At 39.0% G+C, this 20,933-nt stretch overlaps 2 protein-coding genes across 3 annotated transcripts in view; both read left to right on the top strand.

The window, feature by feature from the left end:
* Positions 1-14,734, top strand: part of tmtc1 (transmembrane O-mannosyltransferase targeting cadherins 1) — a 44,120-nt gene extending 29,386 nt beyond the window's left edge. The window contains exons 10-20 of the mRNA XM_081364016.1: positions 4,411-4,578; positions 5,669-5,782; positions 6,334-6,477; positions 6,578-6,686; positions 6,800-6,902; positions 7,100-7,235; positions 7,340-7,484; positions 7,776-7,913; positions 9,503-9,625; positions 12,524-12,601; positions 13,645-14,734. Coding sequence (XP_081220142.1) covers positions 4,411-4,578; positions 5,669-5,782; positions 6,334-6,477; positions 6,578-6,686; positions 6,800-6,902; positions 7,100-7,235; positions 7,340-7,484; positions 7,776-7,913; positions 9,503-9,625; positions 12,524-12,601; positions 13,645-13,767 — 1,381 coding nt within the window. The 3' untranslated portion in view covers positions 13,768-14,734. The remainder of the gene's footprint in view (positions 1-4,410; positions 4,579-5,668; positions 5,783-6,333; positions 6,478-6,577; positions 6,687-6,799; positions 6,903-7,099; positions 7,236-7,339; positions 7,485-7,775; positions 7,914-9,502; positions 9,626-12,523; positions 12,602-13,644) is intronic.
* Positions 14,735-15,777: 1,043 nt separating this feature from the next.
* Positions 15,778-20,847, top strand: ovch1 (ovochymase 1). 2 transcript variants are annotated; one of them, XM_081362672.1, is made up of 13 exons: positions 15,778-15,971; positions 16,061-16,129; positions 17,088-17,274; positions 17,347-17,422; positions 17,522-17,711; positions 17,797-17,936; positions 18,892-19,045; positions 19,134-19,172; positions 19,266-19,485; positions 19,547-19,701; positions 19,792-19,896; positions 20,405-20,541; positions 20,633-20,847. In XM_081362672.1, exons 1-13 carry the CDS (start codon positions 15,911-15,913, stop codon positions 20,792-20,794), a joined length of 1,695 nt encoding a protein of 564 aa, XP_081218798.1. In that variant the 5' UTR covers positions 15,778-15,910; the 3' UTR covers positions 20,795-20,847. The 2 variants fall into 2 exon arrangements, with proteins under 2 accessions (XP_081218798.1, XP_081218799.1); XM_081362673.1 differs by having other exon boundaries at positions 15,870-15,971; positions 17,093-17,274; positions 20,633-20,827.
* Positions 20,848-20,933: the final 86 nt, after the last annotated feature.

Here is a 20,933-nt window from a genome sequence, read left to right on the forward strand (position 1 = left end):
GATTTATGATTTATGTGAACTGTAGAGATTAACAGACAATGAGGCGTGGTATTTAATAGAGGATGTTAAAAAATGATCTTATTAGTTCGGAGTGTAGCGGTGACCCGACAAACGCCCACATACACACATAAATACACATACACACAGCATTACATCCTTGAGTACACTTAGTTATGAGTAATGAGCGGTTTCTGCTCAGTGAATTTAATGGCTTGTGTTAGGATCAGATGGGCACTTATCTTGGCATTTAGGCAGCCATTCTCTATGCATGCTGGGTAAATATTAGTAGCACTGTCTTTGTTAGCGCTAAGAGCAATAGTGATCAGACACGTGAGGGCGGCACTGCGGCTCAGAGGCCAACTGTTTACACTCACAGTCTCTGACACACACACACACACATCAGCACACAGCTATGAGAGGAATGTGAGGAACTCTCAGGCTCTGATTCACTTGTCTATGGAGATTTTAAAGAGTATATTGCGCAAACTTTACATACTTCTCATCCTTTTGAAAATCCAGCATTTAGTTGATCCTGATAAGCGCTCATCGTCACAGTTGTAAAACACGACGGCTTTCTTCTTCCATGAGGGGGTTTGGCTTCACGGCGTCTTTATTTCCAGGTGGACCATTAAAAAACGCGACACACGTAGACATCCTGTAGAATTCAACGAATCAGATGACAACTATCCTAAAGTGTTGAGGCTGTTGAGATTAGTGCCTGTTTACTAAGCCTTAAAGACAGACAGAGGGTCATAATGAAGGTTGAAAATATTCATTTTTCCACATGTTTTTTTTAATGCAAAAAACTTTATTAAAATGATATGTGAACCTCAGGGGACATATTAAAATATTAATTAAAAAATCATGGCATTGCCCCTTTAAAGTTGCAATGAAATGGGAGTAGCTACAGTTCTTTTCCTCCCTATTGTGATGTACATTAAAGTGATACGGATTATCAAAAAAGAAAAACGTATGGCAGACACTTTGTTCTATGCATCAGTTGTTGATTAGATATGAAGGGAGATCTGAATACGACAGTTGACCGTTAGAAAGCGACGAAATCTGTCGTTTCACCAGATGATCAAGTTAAGAAACTTTGATTAAGAATAACAAGGTCATAAATAGGGGTTGGAATTACATGGTGCCTCAAGATATGATACAGGGCTCACGATAACGATAATATTCTGTAATAATCAGTATATATTGCTAGACAGTCCTATAATGATATATCAAGATATCTGTCTAACTATGAAAACAAAATGCCTGTGAAAATATTAAGTGCAGGTGCTTAAACGTGGCTGGGGCATCTATTATTTTACACACTGCTGTCCACCATCCCGTTAAAGGGGTCATATAATGGTACATGCACTTTTACAAGTTGATTGCACTGAAATGTCTGTTGGCAGTGCCTGTACACAACCATCCTATCATGATAAAAATCCATCCAGTGGTTTTGTTTTAATCTCCTTATATGTTTGACCCTCTCTGAAATCAAGCCGTTCGATATTGTGACGTCATAATATCCAACGCCCCTCCCACGGTGCTGAGTGACAGCCGTGTTTCAACACAAGACCCGCCCTGAGCGAGCTGTGATTGCTGTCCTCATAGTAGTCCGCCATTGTTGATATGCTGGAGCAGAATGGCGTCTAAGCGATTGTGGTGTTCTGTTCTTCGGTGTAATAAGGAACACAGCAGTCATTTGGATGTTCCTAAATCCGAGCCGTTGAAGACGCAGTGGCTGAGTTTTGTTTTTGAAGCGATATGCCCAAAGGATTGACGCAGGGATTCCCTCACGGGGATTCCCCACGATCGTCCATGCTTTCATGTTTGCGCAAATCATTTCACACCAGACAGCTTTACAAACGAGAAAAAACGGATCGGTACCAACGTGTTCCTGCTGAACCTCCTGAAGATGTGAGTGTAATGTTTTATTAACCTTTATATTAGTATTTATATTAATCTTTGCGAAATTTGCAAACCTTTACACTCAGGGTACATTACGGCATGTTTTCTATGTACGACGTTCTCAATATAATTCATAATCCCACGTTTATAATGAACAACACGTGGTTATTGTGTTAGAAACGGTGTATGCACAGAACAGAGGGGCGGGGTGAGCAAAGCTCATTATCATTTAAAGACACATGCACTGAAACGGCGTGCTGAAAACAGAGCTGTTTTTGACCAGGTGAAATTAGTGTTTTCTTACAATACTAATGAGAATTTTTAATTAAAGTATATTACAAACTTTTAATTTAGACCCTAAAGAATCATATTAGATTGTACAAAAATGGCATTATATGACCCCTTTAAAAACCTATTTCTCCTTGACTAGTTAACTTATGTTCACATTTCCTTAATTCGTGTGTTGAGCACCACCTCGAGGAGCCATGAAGTAGCGACGCTGGGAGCAGGGAAATCTATTTCGAGCACCTTATTTTATTAATTAAAATATCAATGTTTGGCGCCAGCGTATTGATTCTCATATCCACAACGATAATTTGCCCTATCGATATTTTGTCCCACCCCTAGTCATAAAAAAAATAAAGCATACACATGAATCTTTCTCAACATGCATTTAGAAAGTGGATTGGGTGAATTTTTCCCTATTCATGGTAAAATATGCAAGAACAATCCTAGAGACTTATATAGAAGGAAGGACCTAAACCATATCTGGAGACCAAAATATCATAGCACTCATAATCTTCTTCAGTAAAAATCTAGTGCAATTGGTGTATCTTCAAAACAGATTTACAAAACAAATTCATTTGAACTGTGAATGTACCACATGTTTCAGAAGTGTGTGTGTATGTGTGCGTGCATGTGTGGGAAGCAGTGAAAGCGTGTGTGAAGCCACAGAAGTCCTCATATGTTCTGTTTGTGGGGAGTGGGTGTTGACGGGGAAAGGGAGATGTCGCCTTCCAAATATAAATTTCCTGTTCAGCAAAGCAGAGACAAAGAAAGAAAATTAACCTGGAAGGATATTGGGTCACTTTAGATTAGGGTCCAATTCTCACTATGAACCGACTATGAACTACTTTTGCCTAATTACTGCTTCTTAATAGTTAGTAAGGTAGTTGTTAAGTTAAGGTACTAGGTTGGATTAGAGGCTTTATAAGTTCTAATAAACAGCCAATATCCTAGGAATATGCATGCTAATAAGCAAAGTTAATAGTGAGAACTGGACCCTAAACTAAAGTGTTACTGGATATTGAGTCCAAATTCAGCCCTAAAAACACTCCAGCACTGAATACATGAACCAGAAATTCCCATTTTTAACTTGCTCTTTGCGTCGATACTGTGAGAGATTGATGTAAATGTGTTTGACTTGAGCCGTTTTGGACCGTGTCCACAGTGACACCAGCGATTGAGGATAAACATTGTGAGATGCGAAATCGGATCAGCCCCTTTCCTGTGGCTTAAGAATTGAGGGTTTTGTCCTTCTCATGATTACCTTTAAATATGCACATTCACAGATGTGCTGGAGAGACTTTGGATGTGCTTTTGTGTTTGTATCTTGCAAGATAGTGAATATTACCAGGGTCTTACACAATAATTAATAAATATAGTCAGTGTTTGATAATTATACTGCAAATGTTCAAAAAATGACATGAAAAATTAATTCAGTAATTATAATTTATACATTAATAATTTGATATTTCTACAACATTTTTATGCTGTTATATACAGTATATATATATATATATACATATATATATATATATATATATATACATACATACATACATACATACATACACATATGTATATATATATATACACAATTTATATTTTATAAAATTATAATATTTTGAATATTTACTATATCATACTTTGTGTGTATAACAGTATACATATTTTAGGAATATTTTAAATAATTATTTATATATTATAAAATTTTGTATTATACATTTATTATAAATTATTGTAATAAATATCTTATTTAATATGCAAATAATCCACGCAAAATAATATTTTACTTAATTTTCTATTAATATATTCATTAATTCATGGGAATTCATGTCATTTTAATTATTTCTTCACCTGTGATTTTGTTTTGAACTTTTAAACTATTTACACTAAATATTAGTGCATATTTTGTCATTCAGCATTTTGTGTCAGTGATACTACAGATAGGTTCAAAGATACCTTCAAGAATATGATTTTTAGCGCAAGTCATTTGTTCCCAGTCTTATTTTAACTATTCCCTTGTACACACATAACATTTTAAGGGTATCATATTACCATTCGTCATGAGAGTTTCACTGTCAATGTGAAGTCTGAAGATTTTCCAGTTGGTTATCACCATCTTTATGTGTTTGAATAAGTTCTTTAGCTGTCTGAAAAAAAAGAAATGCATTAGCACCCATATGTCATTAAAATACTCTCTGTGTGTGTGTGTGTGTCCAGTATGGGTTACTGTGTTCTGGTGGTGCACGGGCTGAACAGACTGTATTCAGTGGTCAGTCGGTGGGGAGCGGCCGCTTTAACTGTGTCCATGCTGGTTGTCCTCCTCCTCTTCTCCTGGAAGACCGTCCAACAGAATGAGATCTGGCTCTCCAGAGAAGCCCTGTTCAGGTGTGTTCATATTCAGTTCCAGCTGAAAGATCCACAATACACCAGTTTAAGGTGATAGCTGGGTTTTGCAACACAATTACTGGTTTCTAGCTGGTTAATAGCTCAGCCAGGTCCGAAGAGGACCTGGCTGAGCTATTAAGGCCACGATATACTCAAGGCCAAGTTCCTTTCATTCTTCACTTTGGGGTAAAAAGAAGTTTGAACTACATGAACAGAGGTACACTGTTGGCGAACCTCCTAACGGTCACCTCATGTTTAATTATATACCACTTTATACAATAGATTGCTTTAAAGCAGCAGCTTTTCAGTAATAAACATGAAAAACAGTGGAGACACTGAGCCCACCTTCCTATTACGTAATCGCCACAGACCAATGGTAGTTCGAAGGTGTTTACCAGCTGGAGCAACATTTTCCAGAAAGTTTGCTTTGGAAAGTTCGCAAGCTGTTTCAAACTCCCAAAACGAACACCAGACGAACTTCGCTGTGGCTTGATTTCGTTCGAAATGACGTCACACCAGTTCGTTCTTCGATCTCGCTTGAAGTATATTGTGGCCTTTAGACCATCTTGATCTAGCTTGTAGTGTGCCTAGTCAGCCATCTAAACTAGCACAGATATTCGTAAGTTAGCGCAATCAATTCGTAATCTAACACAAAATTCGTATTCTAACACAGGGGTGGGCGATTGTTGCCCTCGAGATCCATTTTCCTGTTTAGCTCCACCTCCAGCCCTAAATAAACACACCTGACAAGCTAATCAAGGTTTTCAGGATTACTAGAAGGCAGATGAGTTTGATGATTCTTCTGGAAACTGGATCTCGAAGGCCACAGTTGCCCAGCCCTGATCTAACAGGCTCCTTCTGCCATTTTAAGCTGGTTCAATTGGATTTTTCAGAATTCTTGGCTGAGATTTTCTTTTTTTATCACATTTTATGTTCCATTACATGTGTATTTTTTTTTTATGAGTTTTAATGCAATTAGCATGAAATGGATTGAGTTTTGCATTCTTTGGATTTACTAAATAGTGAATGCGAAATGTTTTCTTTTTCTGTGCCTTCTGGGTCCTGAACTATTTTCTTCCACCTCCGTCAGGTCTGGCATTCAGACTTTACCTCACAATGCTAAAGTTCATTACAACTATGCCAACTTCCTGAAGGACAGAGGGCGAAACCAAGAAGCCATTTACCACTATAAAACAGCCCTCAGGTACTGTGTGTGTGTGTGTGTGTGTGTGTGTGTGTGTGTGTGTGTGTGTGTGTGTGTGTGTGTGTGTGTGTGTGTGTGTGTGTGTGTGTGTGTGTGTGTGTGTGTGTGCATGTAGGCATGAGAACATACAATAACATACAATAATAATTATGTTAACATTTTAGTTTAGGGTCCAATTCTCACTATTAACTAGTTGCTTATTAGCATGCATAATACTAGGATATTGGCTGTTTATTAGTACTTAAAAAGCACATATTAATGCCTGATCATATTCTACATCCCTTAATCCTACACAATACCTAAACTTAACAACTTTACTAACTATAAATTAGCAGTAATTTGTAGTTTATTGAGGTAAAAGTCGTGGTTAATAATTGTGAATTTGACCCTAATCTAAAGTGTGACCATAATTATTTATATATTTATACAAGACTTTTTTTTTAGTTTTGTAAAATTAGTTTTAAATGTTTTGTTTTTACTTAATATTTAATACCGTATTAGCTCTTTGATTGGTAATGAAAATCCTAAAAACGTCCTCTGTCTTTGTGTAGACTGTACCCTCGCCATGCCAGTGCTCTGAATAATCTGGGCACTCTGACTCATCAGGCTGAGGAGGCTGAAGTTTATTACAGGAGAGCGCTGGACATTAACCCTCAGCACAACAGAGCTCTCTTCAACCTGGGCAATCTTCTGAAGTAAACACATATTACTTGTGTCCGCTGCCTTTGGTTTCAGACACAGCCTCTGTGTCTCTGTGTACATGAGGAAGAGGATGATGTTGATGTTGTTTTCCAGGTCTCAGGGGAAGGAGGAAGAGGCGGAGAGGATGTTGAAGGAATCGATTCGGTTCGGTCCCCATTTCGCTGATGCGTACTCAAGCCTCGCCTCTCTATATGCTGACCAGGTCTTGCTCTCTCGATTCAGTTAGTGACACATACAAAGTGGCCTTTTCAGTTCTTGTTAGACATTTTTTGCAATTCCTTTAAAAGGATTTTTTTTGTGTGTGTGTGTGTGTAGGGACATTCAAAAGAAGCAAATGAAATTTACACCAAGGGTATTGAGAACTGTCCCGACAGCTCTGACCTCCATAACAACTACGGTGTGTTCCTGGTGGACACGGGTAAGACACTTTTTCACTTTAAATGATTGAAACTAGTGTCTTTAAATGGTTGCATTGCTAGATGATTGTTACTTGAGGGTGTTAATGCCCCAAATCTCTAGTGATTAATAAATATATGACACATACACACGTGTTATGTTTCACGCTTCATATCAACCACATTTTATACACCTACATATTGTCTGTGTCCCTTTTAGGTCATGGGGATCGTGCAGCCTTTCATTACCAGGAAGCGGTGCGTCTCAAGCCAGCTCACTATGTTGCCATGGTGAACCTGGGCCGTCTTCTTCGCTCGTCCAATGAAAATAAAGAGGCGGAGCTATGGTACAAAAGGTAAGATGAGATCAAATGAAACTGTATAGACTAAACAGTGTATCCAGCTTACACAACTGTAAACTAAATCTCAGGTGCTGTATGTGTGTGTGCGTCTCACACAGGGCTCTGCAAGTGGTTCGTAAAGTGGATATCCTGACGCCTCTTGGGGCTTTATTCTACAACACGGGTAGATTCGAGGAGGCACTGGAGGTTTACAGAGAGGCAGCCACACTGCAGCCCGACAGCACTGATATCTGGCTCGCCCTGGTGAGATTAAAGTGACTTTTTAGCCCAAAAAATGCCCAATGCCTTTTTTTTTTTTCAGTCCAGCCAGTTAGGTTTGATGTTGTTATAACTGTCAGCGTCCTTGAAAATAGTTTTCTGGAAGAGTTTTAAAGCGTACAACGTCCAGCAACCAACCATCACTGTGATTCACATCACCGCCTAGACTTGAGAAACAAAGGCCACAACCTCTCGGGTTCCTTTCTGGCCGCTCTTTCATTCCCTCTTTCCTTTTTTTAACTTGTTTTGTCTGTTCCCGTCTCGTTGTCTCCACAGGCGCAGGTTTTAGCCATGGCAGGTCGTTCTACAGAGGCAGAGAAAATGACCCTGGGCATCATTTCAAAGACCAGCAACTGCATTGAATGTTTCCGCTTGTTGTCTGCCATCTACAGCAAACAAGGCAACCACACTGAGGTGTGTGTATGTGTCTGTGTCTGTGTGTGTGCTCCCTTTTATTGTGCTCCCTTGTACTAGAGCTCCATGGTTAATCATTAAAAGATCGCAAAAAATAGAGCAAATCCTTTTTGAATGTAACTTGGCGCTTCAAATAACGATTGCATCAATTGCATTGTTAAACCACTAGGTGGCGACAAGTGACTGTTAAAAATGTATGTGACATTGAATCATTCATTCAAGAGATTTGTTCAAAAACGCTGATTCATCCAGTAATGAAACAGGGCTGGGTTTAACTCCACTTTTAGACATACACTGGCAAACTTCCCTAAGCACTTCCGCTCGGGAAATCCCTGCCGCCATTTTGAAATGCGTTCAACTTCGTCAAGTGGACGAGGGAAGTTTATTTGGACAGGCCCTCGAACTCTCGATCCTGACTGAGGGAGTCTACTCAACATGTACACTTCAGGCAGATCCAGCAGATCACGCTTAATTCACCCCACACCCCATACAACTAGTTATTTTAACCGCATTTAATACTTGTAGCTACCAACACCTACCTAATACTTGTAAGCTGACTGTTTTTTAACACGGGTATAGTGTTATCATTTTTGTGTTTTAATACATTTAATATAAATATATGAAGATATTCATAATTAATATTTGCATATATTTAAATTTTTAACAGCCCAAGCATACACACAGGCCTATAGAATGGTGTGTAAAATTCATAAGAAAAGGACAGAGGACGTTTTTAGGATTTTCATTACCAATCAAAGAGCTAATACGGTATTAAAAAATAAATCAGCTCTATTGCAGATTCCAAGTGATCAAGGGCTTAGGGCGTTCAATTTAAACACATTGCAAGGGTTCCGCCAGTAGTGCACTCGTGCACTTTGAGCAATGACGCACATCCAAGTGAACGAGTCGGAGGGGAGTTAGCGAGGGAAGGGCATAAAAAATTTGACTTAAACGCAGCCCAAGTGAAATCTTTATGAGTGAGTCATTGAATCATTCATTCAAGAGATTCATTCAAAAGCGCTGATTGAAATTGAAATGAAATGAACCAATTATTTTTCGTAAATATTCATTCTAATGAATTAAACATTTTTAAATAGACTGCAGATAATAATATTTTGTCAGGACCTCATAAATAATTACCTGTTACTTTATTTAGTTGTCTGTTCAGAATCCTGGGCGATCTCTATTTGAAACAAAAAAAACTGTGATTTTCATTTTATCCAGAATCGTACAGCTCTTTCTTGTACGGAAATGGAAAAAAACACAAACACAAGATTTTTCCTCTTAATTTGGTGCTCTGTGAATCAGTTCATGCGGGAGCTTAATTTTGCCTTCGGTCTAATCTCGTCGCTGAGGTCAGCAATTCAAAAGAACATTTTATTGAATCTCAGTGAGGCGTATGAGACTAGAATTTTTTTTTGTGTAATTTCTTTTCATTACACATGCCTTTTCTCATTACAGTATTACTTGAGTTTAGCAGTTCTGTGCCTCAAAGAGAAATCTCAGCTCTTGCAGATGAAGAAGTTCAGCGCTAGTTTTGAGCTGAATGAGCGTGTGTGTGTGTGTGTGTGTGTGTGTGTGTGTTTCAGGCGTTGGATGCGCTGAAGACCGCACTGCAGCAGGAGCCGGCAGACCCTGTGGTGAAGGCAGAGCTGCACTTCTCCATGGGTAACCAGCTCCGAGAGATGAACGAGCTTGATCGAGCCTTCCAGGTAACTTCACCTGCAGCTGTCAGACTGAGAACAGCTCTTCAAATATTCCCTTTCAACACGTTCTTGTTTACTGGGTTGCAGTTTGCCTGCAGACAGTTCACGGACCATTTGATGCTTATAAACCGCAAGAGCTTTTCCCAAATGGAAAACTCTTATTTGACTGGCTGATTTTATACAAAATCCAAGTCAAGATTAACAGGGTTTTATGAGTCCTCTGAGAAGCATGAGACTTGAGGCTTATTTTTTTGTCTCTGAAATATGCAATTCATACTGAAAATAACTTGAAAACACATCTTCTATGATAATATAATATTAGAAATACTTTGTATAAAGAAACAAAGCCTTTTAGGATCATAGATCATTTTCATGACAATATATTCTCTATTGCTTGTTAAGAAAAAGCAATTCTGATTACTGTATTGTGAAAGAAAAAATTATGAAGCATTATTTATTGCTTTTTAAATAAAATGTCAAATAAAAAAATTATGAACATCGACCCGTCGAGCAGGCCGGATTTAGATCTGGCTTTAGCACCATGGATCATGTGCAGGTGCTGAACCAGCTGCTCGAGCGGACCAGGGAATACAAGATGCCGCTGGTCCTGGCTTTTGTCGACTATGAGAAGGCCTTCGACTCGGTCGAGATTAACGCCGTGTTGCTCGCCCTCCAACAACAAGGCATCGGTGACGAGTACGTGGCCCTACTGCAGGAGCTGAACAGCAACTGCGCCACCACCATCACCCTGTTCGACCGGCCGCTTAATATCAAGGTCGGCCGCGGGGTCAAGCAGGGAGACACCATCTCGCCCAAGCTTTTCACCGCCTGTCTCGAGCAAATTTTCCGGCAGCTCAGCTGGGACGAGGTCGGCATCAAGATCAACGGCCGCTGGCTCAATCACTTGCGCTTTGCCGATGACATCGTGCTGATAGGCTGTTCGGCGGTTGATGTACAGCAGCGGCTTGACCAGCTCAACCAGGCTGGTGCCCGGTTCGGCCTCAAAATCAATCTGGCCAAAACTAAGTGGATGCGCAACGACCAGGTGGCCGACACCACCCTTCATGTCGACCAGCATCAGCTCCAGCAAGTAGATAGCTATATCTACTTGGGCCAGGAGCTGACCATCGACCACAAGATTGGCCGAGAACTGGCACGACGACGCCGAGCAGCCTGGGTCAGCTTCGGCTCAATTGCCGAGACGGCCAACAATAGAGCCATTGACCCGGACATCAGGGCTGCCCTATTCAACAGCACCGTCCTGCCTGCCATGCTCTATGGGGCTGAGACCTGGACAATGACGGCGGCCGACCGGTTAAAGCTGGCCGTGACTGAACGCGCAATCGAGCGCCGTATGATCGGGGTCAAACAGACCGACCACGTCCGCAACGAGCAGTTGCGGGCCATGACCAGGGTGGACGACGCGGTGGACCTGGCCAACAAGGCCAAGAAGCGCTGGGCCGGGCACCTGATGCGGCGTACGGACGAAAGATGGACGCGCGAAGTCACCGTCTGGCTGCCGATCGACATCAAGCGGCCACGTGGACGCCCTGCAACACGATGGCGCGACTCGCTACGACAAGATCTGGGACACAATTGGATGAGGCTCGCCCAGGACCGACAGACCTGGACAGATCGTTGTGGTCTGCGCTGACCACTTTTGGCCGGTGAAGACAGACCGATTCTGGATTCTGGATAAAAAAATTGAAAATTAATGTCATAATTAATATGAAATAAAATATGGATACATTTACTTATGTTAAATTAAATGCTGAATTTTGGACACAATTTTCATCACTGCATTAAAACATAAACGCACATAAATATACATAAATGCAATTCATATAGACAGTCACTTGAATACTTCATCTTCTTTGATGAGCGTGCTTTCCATTTACGAATTAAGATTCATTTAGATATTTTTGTGTGGCACTTTTCAAGATTTAGTTTTTTATCATCTTAGATATTTGTCATTGACCCATTTGCCAACATTTACCAGGTTTATGACGTCAATTTTTATATATATATATTTAAGAGTAATACTAATTGAGTGATAAATTAAATATTACCAATATATTTATGATAATTTTCTGGTGATATAAAATTCAGCAATGAACATTGCTGTCATGATGAATATAGTCATGAATATTATTATTAATTTTTTTACCATTTGGTCTGTTTTTATGAGACTTCCGATTATGAGAGTGTTAAAACAGAGTTCAAGTCATGGTTATAATAAGCTGCAGTATGAAACCAACTAAAGTCTGGCTAAATGTGGAGTAATTGTGTTTTCTGCTGCTTGCTTCTTCTCTCACCTTCACAGTGTTCTTGCCGGTGCCCTGATACTGTCACAGGAACATCAGCCGCATCCTTTCATCTCCAAATATAAACAGTCCAGACTTCGTCTCGTGCTGGAAGCTTTCTTCTTAACCTTGCTTTTTCTCTGCCTTAAAAGGACTTGAATGAAGTTTCTTCGGCAGAATGTCTGGTTAACACAAGGACTGTTATGGTTTATTCTTTGTTCCTGGACTCATTCCAGGTCTCCCGCTAATATTTGCCCTGTAGTTCCACATTTATTTTGACCACAAAGGGACAGATGAGAACAGGCTGGTCTCAGGTTCACATAATGCTGCTATCCAGTTCAAAGCTCAATTATAAAGGCTTAAACAAAAAGGCCTTTTGCGGTGTTTCAACAGCACATCTGCGGTAGAGCCAGACTGTTAAATTCACCTCCAGTGTTTTTTCTTTTCTTTTCTTAATGGATCGTGTTTCTTACACAGACCAAAACTGTTATAAAAGGTTGAATCACGCCGGTGGTTTAATGCTGTTGAATTCATTCATCATTGGCTACATATCATGTTTATACCATATATAATGTGTCATGTGTTGATCTAATGTTTCTAGAGCTACAAGCTTGCTGTCGAGCTCAAGCCTGACCAATCACAGGCCTGGATGAATATGGGCGGCATTCAGCATATCAAGGTGTGTTGGCTGAGACTTGAGGTCTGATGAAAACTGACAAGAAATTTCACCACAAAAACCAAAAGGAGAAATATATTTTGCATAAACAAAGAAATTGTTTGCTTTAAGAAAATTAAGCCTTTGGTTAGGACCATAAATAACTCTGACATCATTTTTATGATAATTTTTTCTCAGAAACTTATTTGAAAATTCTTATTACTGTAATGTGAAGAATCAATAATGATATATTATTTAAATATATAAATATGAATAAAAACTATAGTAATAGAATAGATAGATTATATTATAATTAATAATACAAATTAAGTATGCAAAAATCAAATAATTATAACAATTAAAAGTTAAACATTAAATGGTTTTATATATATATATATATATAATTATTTTTAGATAAATATATGCAGTGTATATAGTCAGAAATGGTGGTATAATAGGTAATTGTTGTAAGAATATATATATATATATATATATATATATATATATATATATATATATATATATATATATATATATATATATATTAGTTATATGTATGTGTGTGTGTGTAAACAACATTGTATAAAATTGGTTTTATTTACATTAAACATTTCTAAATAGATTTACTTAATACAAAACTGTATTGTTTTTTTTTCAAGCATAAAAATAATGCTAATATTATAACTTAGTCACATTGCATTAACCATAAAAATAATAAAAATATTCAGATTTTTTTAATAAAAAAACATTTTTATGACTGCATTACAATGATAATGATAATGAGAGGTTTTTTTTTTTTAAGTAATAATTTTGAGGGAAATGTGCTTAATTAAGAAAAGGCACAAAATCATAATGCTCCCTAATATTTAAAAAAAAAAAATATATATATATATATATATGGGCATCTACTGTGTTCCATGAACACGGCTGATCTGGTTTTGTGATTTAAATGAAGGACAAAAAAATGACAGGGTCGTTCATCATGTGCTTTTTTTTTTTTTTTTTTTATTATATGACCTGTATATTTCCTCATGAGACCGATCCAAGCACTCTTGTCTGTTTTTTAGGGAGACTATGCAGCAGCACGAATGTACTACCAAAGAGCTCTTCTCCTCTCACCCAGCTCCAAACTGCTGAAGGAAAATCTGGCCAAGCTGGACAGACTAGAGAAAAAACTACAAGGGGCCTAGAGGAACAGCGAGACCCGAACCATCGGCCAAGTAACCAAGAGACAGAAGGGTGAAGAGAGGGAGCGGACGAACACAGTTTGGACTCAGGAGATGATTCATGACCGCTTCCTTCCCCTCCAGAGTTTACAGAGGATTGAAATAATCCAAAAGACTGACATTTTGTAGCCTCTGCATTCAGAACTGGAGCACACAGACACCACTGACCTCAGCAACAACACATTTCAGAAGATTTCATCATTGTTCCTGTCTCTAAAACCACTCAACGACTACTTTAAAGTGCTCAGACCGATCGTGTGTTCTCGTGTTATTCCTCACCGTCAGGCGTGGAAGCAGAGGTGCCATCTCCGAGACTGAGAGGGATTTTTTTCCGGATGTAAAGCCGTTCCACTCGACCGCAGCGGCTCCGTTCTGCTTCGATGATTGCTAAGCCTCGGGAACTAGCGTTTCGGACAAATGCTGCAAGTTTTCAAATATGACTGGGCATCTACTGTGTTCCATGAACACGGCTGATCTGGTTTTGTGATTTAAATGAAGGACAAAAAAATGACAGGGTCGTTCATCATGTGCTTTAATTTGATCTTTCATCTTGTACATGCATCAATATTGTGGAATGTATCTTTGACTAAAGGCGTTTTGACCTGTGCAGTGAATTACATATCCTATTTTTCTCCTCATAAGCTATAATACTGAAGTCTCTATGAATTGGAATTACGAATATGATGCATAATGACGTATCCTTGAACTGGGTCACCGTTGACAGTAAATGGATTGGAGTCATATTTTCGCTGGCCAGAGTTTGTCATGCAGTACTCTTGATTACACCGTAATCTTTGCACTTACGTTTCGTTGCCATAGGAACTGTTATCAAGAACATTTCTTTAAATGAGCAGCAGCCGTGCTAAACATGTCATAGCAGAAACCAATGTGAAGTAATGTATGATTATTTAATAAATATTATCCAATACTTATGAATGTGCTCTTGTGTTTGGAGGTGTTGACATTGCTCTGGATGGACAATTATGTGTGCAATCACTTTTTATCAGAATCCCAGGCCAGGTGTTAAATTACCCGTTGCATTGAATTGTGTAATTATGTTTACATCCCACTGTTTTAACATAATGCACACAAAGCTGACAGATCAGATATAGAAACACTTTCTCCTTCTACTGAATTTGCAATATGATTCAAGATTTTCATTTGATTTCATCTTACCTAACAATATTTTTAATCGCAGACATTGGTACATGAATGAATGCTGCAATATCTTGAAGAAGGCAAACTGCATTTTCATATACCCTTTGTTACAAATCGAAATCTTTTATCAGCGTTCCAAAACTATTTTGTTAACATTTGAGAATGCACAAAAAAATGTAATGTTTAAATGCGGAATTTATATACATTTATATTATACAATATATATAAAACCATAAGGTAAGTATATATTTATATATATATATATATATATATATATATATATATATATATATATATATATATATGTGTGTGTAGATGAATATATATATATACAGACATACATATTGTATAAATAAACATTTATGTTAAATGTGATTAATCATGATTAATCGATTTGACAGCACTAATATATATACTGTTTTGCTTATAAATCATTTTTATTGAAATTATGCCATCTGCTTGAATGATAAGATAAGCAAATGGTAGGCTTCTCTATATGAAATCTATTTCTTTTTTCAAACAATTGAAATTAGTAATAAAAACATTGTTATTAAGGGTCGTTAATTATGATTAAATAAAACATTTAAAACCCTGGAGTGACTCTAGCCAAAACAATGATGCTGATTGGTGTAGACACTGAATTTGAATTTCTGTATGTATTCTCGACAGTATTTGGTCTTTTTTTATATTTTATAACAATAGCTTTTTTACAAGGATGGAAAATCTGTCGTGCAAAGCATCTATAATGCGTGTAGCTCTCGTGTTCGCGCTTGAATCTCTGCTGGCCTCTAGTGGTGAACTTCTGAACTACCACACACTCGCTTAATTAATTAAGCGCTGATTGCCCCTCACAGGTGTTACAGGGATTAAATTTGCTTTGCGCATTGTTTACCTGTAAAGTCTTTTGTATAACGTTTCTCCATTCATTTTTAATAACAGATTTGTGAACATGTGTAAAAAGTATTTATTTATTTTAATACTCTCTCTTAATTGGACTAAGGCTGACCCTGGTGAGCGGATCTTGATCGTGTTTTGGTAGCTTTGTGGAACCATGTTACCTGATGTGATTTATTTCAATGATCGTAATGTTTCTTTTAAGATGCGGAAAAGAAACCCAAAGAGAGTGCTTCAACTGAGGCAAACTGCATCTTTGGCAAGGGATGTTATGGTGAGACAGAGTTCGTAATGCTTTTCATCAAGTCTATTTGTATTGGGTAACGCCTTTCACAATACATATAGTTTCAACAAACAAAAAAAAGCTTGTTCCGATGTTATGTGTCTATAGTTTATGTCGTGTATTCGATTAAGCAGACACAACAACTTGTTAGGCAACAAATGATCGTAATAATGGTTACAGATAATATTTGAAAGTTTTCCATGTCAGTTGTTAATCTGCTATAGGTGGAGGGTGAACCAACTCGAGGGTAAGGAGATGCACTTCCCCTTTAAAAACATGGATTTCCATGCAATAATTTCAAATTATGTGTAGCCACATATCCCAGCATAAACGCTCCTGATAAACTATTTATTAAAGCTTCTACATTCACATACCACCGCTAATTTTAACAGAAAGCAAGCATCTATATGCAGGATTTAGCATGGCAGAAAGCGTGCAAAGAGCCCTCAAATATCTGTCACTCATTGCAATCTCACAAAGTTCCATTATGGTCAGTGAACCTGACTGCACAATGAATCTCGTTTACATAATTGTTTGTTATAATGGGGATTTGCAAGCATGCAGAACTCTGAATCCACTTCACTGCTAATTTAAACGCCTCTGATTGGCCATTGCATTCAAGAAATAAACAGACATGTTTGTGATTGGCTACACTGCTCAACGCTGCAAGAACACTTTGTAAATAGAAACCTTTGGCGTTCTCCAGAGCACAAACACTGATGTGCACCAGATCGTTTGGCAAATATTTTTATTACAGAGAAAAGCTGCTCGTAACTGCTGATCAGTTTTCTTTGCCTTCTAAAATAAGCAGACAAAGCAGCGGTTTGAGTGAAAAAAAACCATGCTAGTCTCAAGTCTGTGGCTAAGAGAAGGCTAAGCCTTGCCCAGCTTTACACGTCCTCCCCCAATGTCTGCTGGATTGCTCACAAATATGCACCATGCTTTTCAGAGCAGGCTGGCATACGCGCCTTCATCCCAGAGCAGGATGAGGAGGAGAGTCGGATTATAGGTGGGCAGGAGGCCTGGGCACATTCGTGGCCTTGGCAAGTGTCCCTGCAGTACTCCGACATGCCAGCCTGCGGGGGTGCAGTCCTCGACCGGTGGTGGGTCATCACTGCCGGCCACTGCTTCAAACGGTGAGTCTATAAACCCTCTGACTGACTGAGTGCAGTCTGTGTGTCTAAACCAAAATCCCTGTTTGTGAGCAGTTATAAAAAGGCGTCAATGTGGAACGCAGTGGTTGGAATACACGATTTGGAGAATGCGAATGAATCCTGTCATCAAGTATGTGTCTGCATGTATATTTACATCTCACTACCTTATTATGTGATCTTTTTTTTTTTTTGTTTGTTATTTGAACTCTCCTGTGTATTTTATTTAAAGACTGTAAGGGTGGAAAAAATCATCTCCCACAAGGACTACAACCAAAAGACAAATGAGAATGATATTGCCTTGCTGAAACTGCAGAGTCCACTGGTGTTTGACGAGTGTGTGAGACCTGTTGGCATCTTGAGTAATGAGTTGGGTCCTCTGGAAAACTGCACCGTCACAGGCTGGGGCGCCATCAGAGAGAGTACGCCGTTATTTAATTAAATGTGCTGTTAAACCTGTGTAATAGTGCTGGTTATGTGATTTAGATGGTATTTGTCTCTTTATAGATGGTGCTCGTGCCTCCAGACTTCAAGAGGTCAATGTTACTGTTTTTGATCCACAAACATGTAGCAGTTTTTATGGAGGGAAAATGTATGAGTTTATGATGTGTGCCGGGGCGGCTGCTGGTGGAATTGATGCATGTCAGGTGAACATTTGCAATTTAGCTTTGATTCTGAAACACAACACACGAGGATTTTTTTTTTGTCTTGATGTCTTTACGTGGTCTCAATTGGTTAATTTATTCAACAACAACAAAAAATCTTAGGAAAATATGTATATAAATGTAGCCTTGCTAACGTCCGACCTCTTTTTCAGACGTGGTCTGGGAACCACATGTTCATTTCCTCGTATTTGAGGCGTGGTTTACGAATGCCCAGAGCCGTTTATTGGCTCTACGAATGCGCCTGTACGTAGCTCATAGCCAATCGTTTCAATTATACCAGATGACGTATGTAGACAGAAATTCGATGAGGAAGAAGACGAAATAAACTTGCGTTCTAAACTACTTAGAACACTATCTAAGGCTGCATCGAAAGGTAACTTCGCGTCCGATGCCATGTTGGATCCATAGATATAAACAAACTGCTTCGGTGTGTCGCATAGACGTCATCATCGTCTTGCTGCTCCCTCCCCGTTCTGGGATTGGTTCCCTTTTTGAGGGGAAAATCTGGTCCATGGTGTCCAGGCTGCCTAGCAGCGGGAATAAAATCGCACTGTGCGCAAGGCAGCATAGGGGAACCCAGGCTAATATAAATTATTGATTTAATAAAAATCTTTTAAAAGAAAACCATACAAGTAATTTAGCATAATCCTAATATATAATATTAATAATAAATGTCTGATATTTTATATGCATGTTCGTGTAGAAATTTGTATATAAAAAAAAAAGATAATGTTTAAATATTTGTCAGGTAAACATTTGGTGTTTTTTTTAATGACGGTTACATATGTATATGCATATAAAATGTAAAATCAATCTACTTAATCTAATTAAACTAATTTACTTTTATGACAAGGCAATGTTAGTTTAGGTTGTAAAATAATTTCCTTCATTGTGGACACTCTTTAGTTTGACGCATGTGCTGTGGATGTCTGTTCAGGGCGACTCTGGCGGTCCCCTGTCGTGTTTCACAGGCGAGAGGTACGAGCTTGCCGGGGTGGTCAGCTGGGGGGTCGGATGTGGTCGAGCCCAAAGACCAGGGGTCTACACCATGCTGTCCCACTACAAACAATGGATCGTTTCTTCAATGGGTGGTGTGAACTTTCAGATTTCAGTGATCCAGGTGCATATCAGTGTCTGATCGAAAACTGCTGTAGCTTATTTTCCTCTTGTATTATATAGGTGAAGTCGTTTCTGTTGACTCTGGAGCAGATTCAACTGGTAAGACACTCTTTTCATGCTCTCAGTATCAGTCGTGTACCTTTTCAATTGCTTTATTCATCATTCATGTCCATTTCCATGTTATGGCTTCAGCCCAGTGTGGACAGTCCAGGATGGGTCCCTGCCAGCTGCCCAGTGGCTTTGCCCAGGTGGTGTCCACTGAGGATGGCACGTTCAAGGTGGAGAACATAAGTGAGGCGTGCCCAAACTCCTGGCCATGGCATGTCAGCCTGCAGAACCACGACACGCATTACTGTAGCGGCGTCCTCGTTGACCCGCGCTGGGTGCTGGCGCCACGCCACTGCTTCGCCAAGTAAGACATGGGTTTGGTCATCTGTTGTTCCTCAGTGATGTTCTGACCGTTTGTCCCACAGGGCTGGAGATGTTGTGATCTTGGGAGCTCATGACCTCAACTTCATGTCGGGTCAGACTGCAGCTGTGGAAAGCGTGCAGAGTTTGCCTCACGACGGCACATTCCCACCAGTCTCCGATCTCTCCATGATCCGCTTGTCTGTCCCAGCTCGAATAGGTATAGGATCATATGACCGTATCTGTGTTTTTCATGAGGAGATCCTGTTCCACAATCGAAGATGTACAGGTTAACGTGTGCTCCGTCCAGGGTCGATGATATTTCCTGTGTGCTTAACGGATAACGATGATGAAATGGTGAATGAAGACAACTCGTCTTGTGTGACAACTGGTTGGGGGACAAGAAAATCTACATGTGAGTCAACTGGCTTACTAACAGGGTTTGAGATTAAAAGCAACATGAAATGGCATTCATAACCTCTTTTACTTTGTAATTTGATGTATTTTCAGGTAAAATGAGCTATTGATAAATTATGTAGGGTGTGACTTAATTTTATCCATCAATAATAATTTATTCTAGAATCCTAGAGCTATGTGATTGAAGAAAGATGGGGAAAAAATTACTTTATTTTCCATCCATTCTCCAAACTGCTCATTTTATTTTAATTACATTTTTTATTTTCCATCTCTCCATGTTGTTTATGCTTTTATATTGGAGTAACATGCATTGCTACATGATGCACAAGAAGACCAAAAACATGTTTTAAGAAGTAAATGAGATGAATCTTGAGTTCATGTTGACTTAACATCAGAAAATGTGGAAAATTATAAAAGGAAACATTTTTCATCCATTGCTACTTTGTATCTGCTCCTTCCTCAAGCACATTTCTGGGAAGTAGTGACGTTTTCTCTTCTCATAATAGTGGATCTGCATGCTGATATCATGCATATGGCCAGGGTTAAGTCTCTTTCTGAGAAAGCCTGCAAGACCAGCTGGGGTGACAGTTTCAACATGAAATTCCTCCTGTGTACAGATGCAGCGGCCTCTACCGCCTGCTTGGTACAGTCTTGTGATTCTTCAATACAGATGTGTTGAAACTCCTATGATTCACATGCACGTGTCTGGGTCACCTAAATTCTTTCTTTTATAGGGGGACTCGGGCGCACCCCTTATGTGTGCAAAAAATGACGTCTATTACCTTGTAGGACTAACAACAGGGGGCGGCAAGAAATGTGAACCCCAGAGACCAGCGGTGTTCACGCGGGTGTCTGCCCATCACTCGTGGATACAAAATTTTATAAAAAATGCCTAATAAATAATAAAGCTTATTGAAATATTGTGCATCTCCTTGTGTGGCTTCTCGTTTTTTGTTTTGTTTTGTTTTTTGGCAAAGTAATATTTTCTTTTGATTTTTATCTATAAATAAAAGAAAATGAACTTTAAAATGAATA

Source organism: Scardinius erythrophthalmus (genome assembly GCF_964197995.2).
Source record: "Scardinius erythrophthalmus genome assembly, chromosome: 4".
NCBI classification, from domain to species: domain Eukaryota; kingdom Metazoa; phylum Chordata; class Actinopteri; order Cypriniformes; family Leuciscidae; genus Scardinius; species Scardinius erythrophthalmus.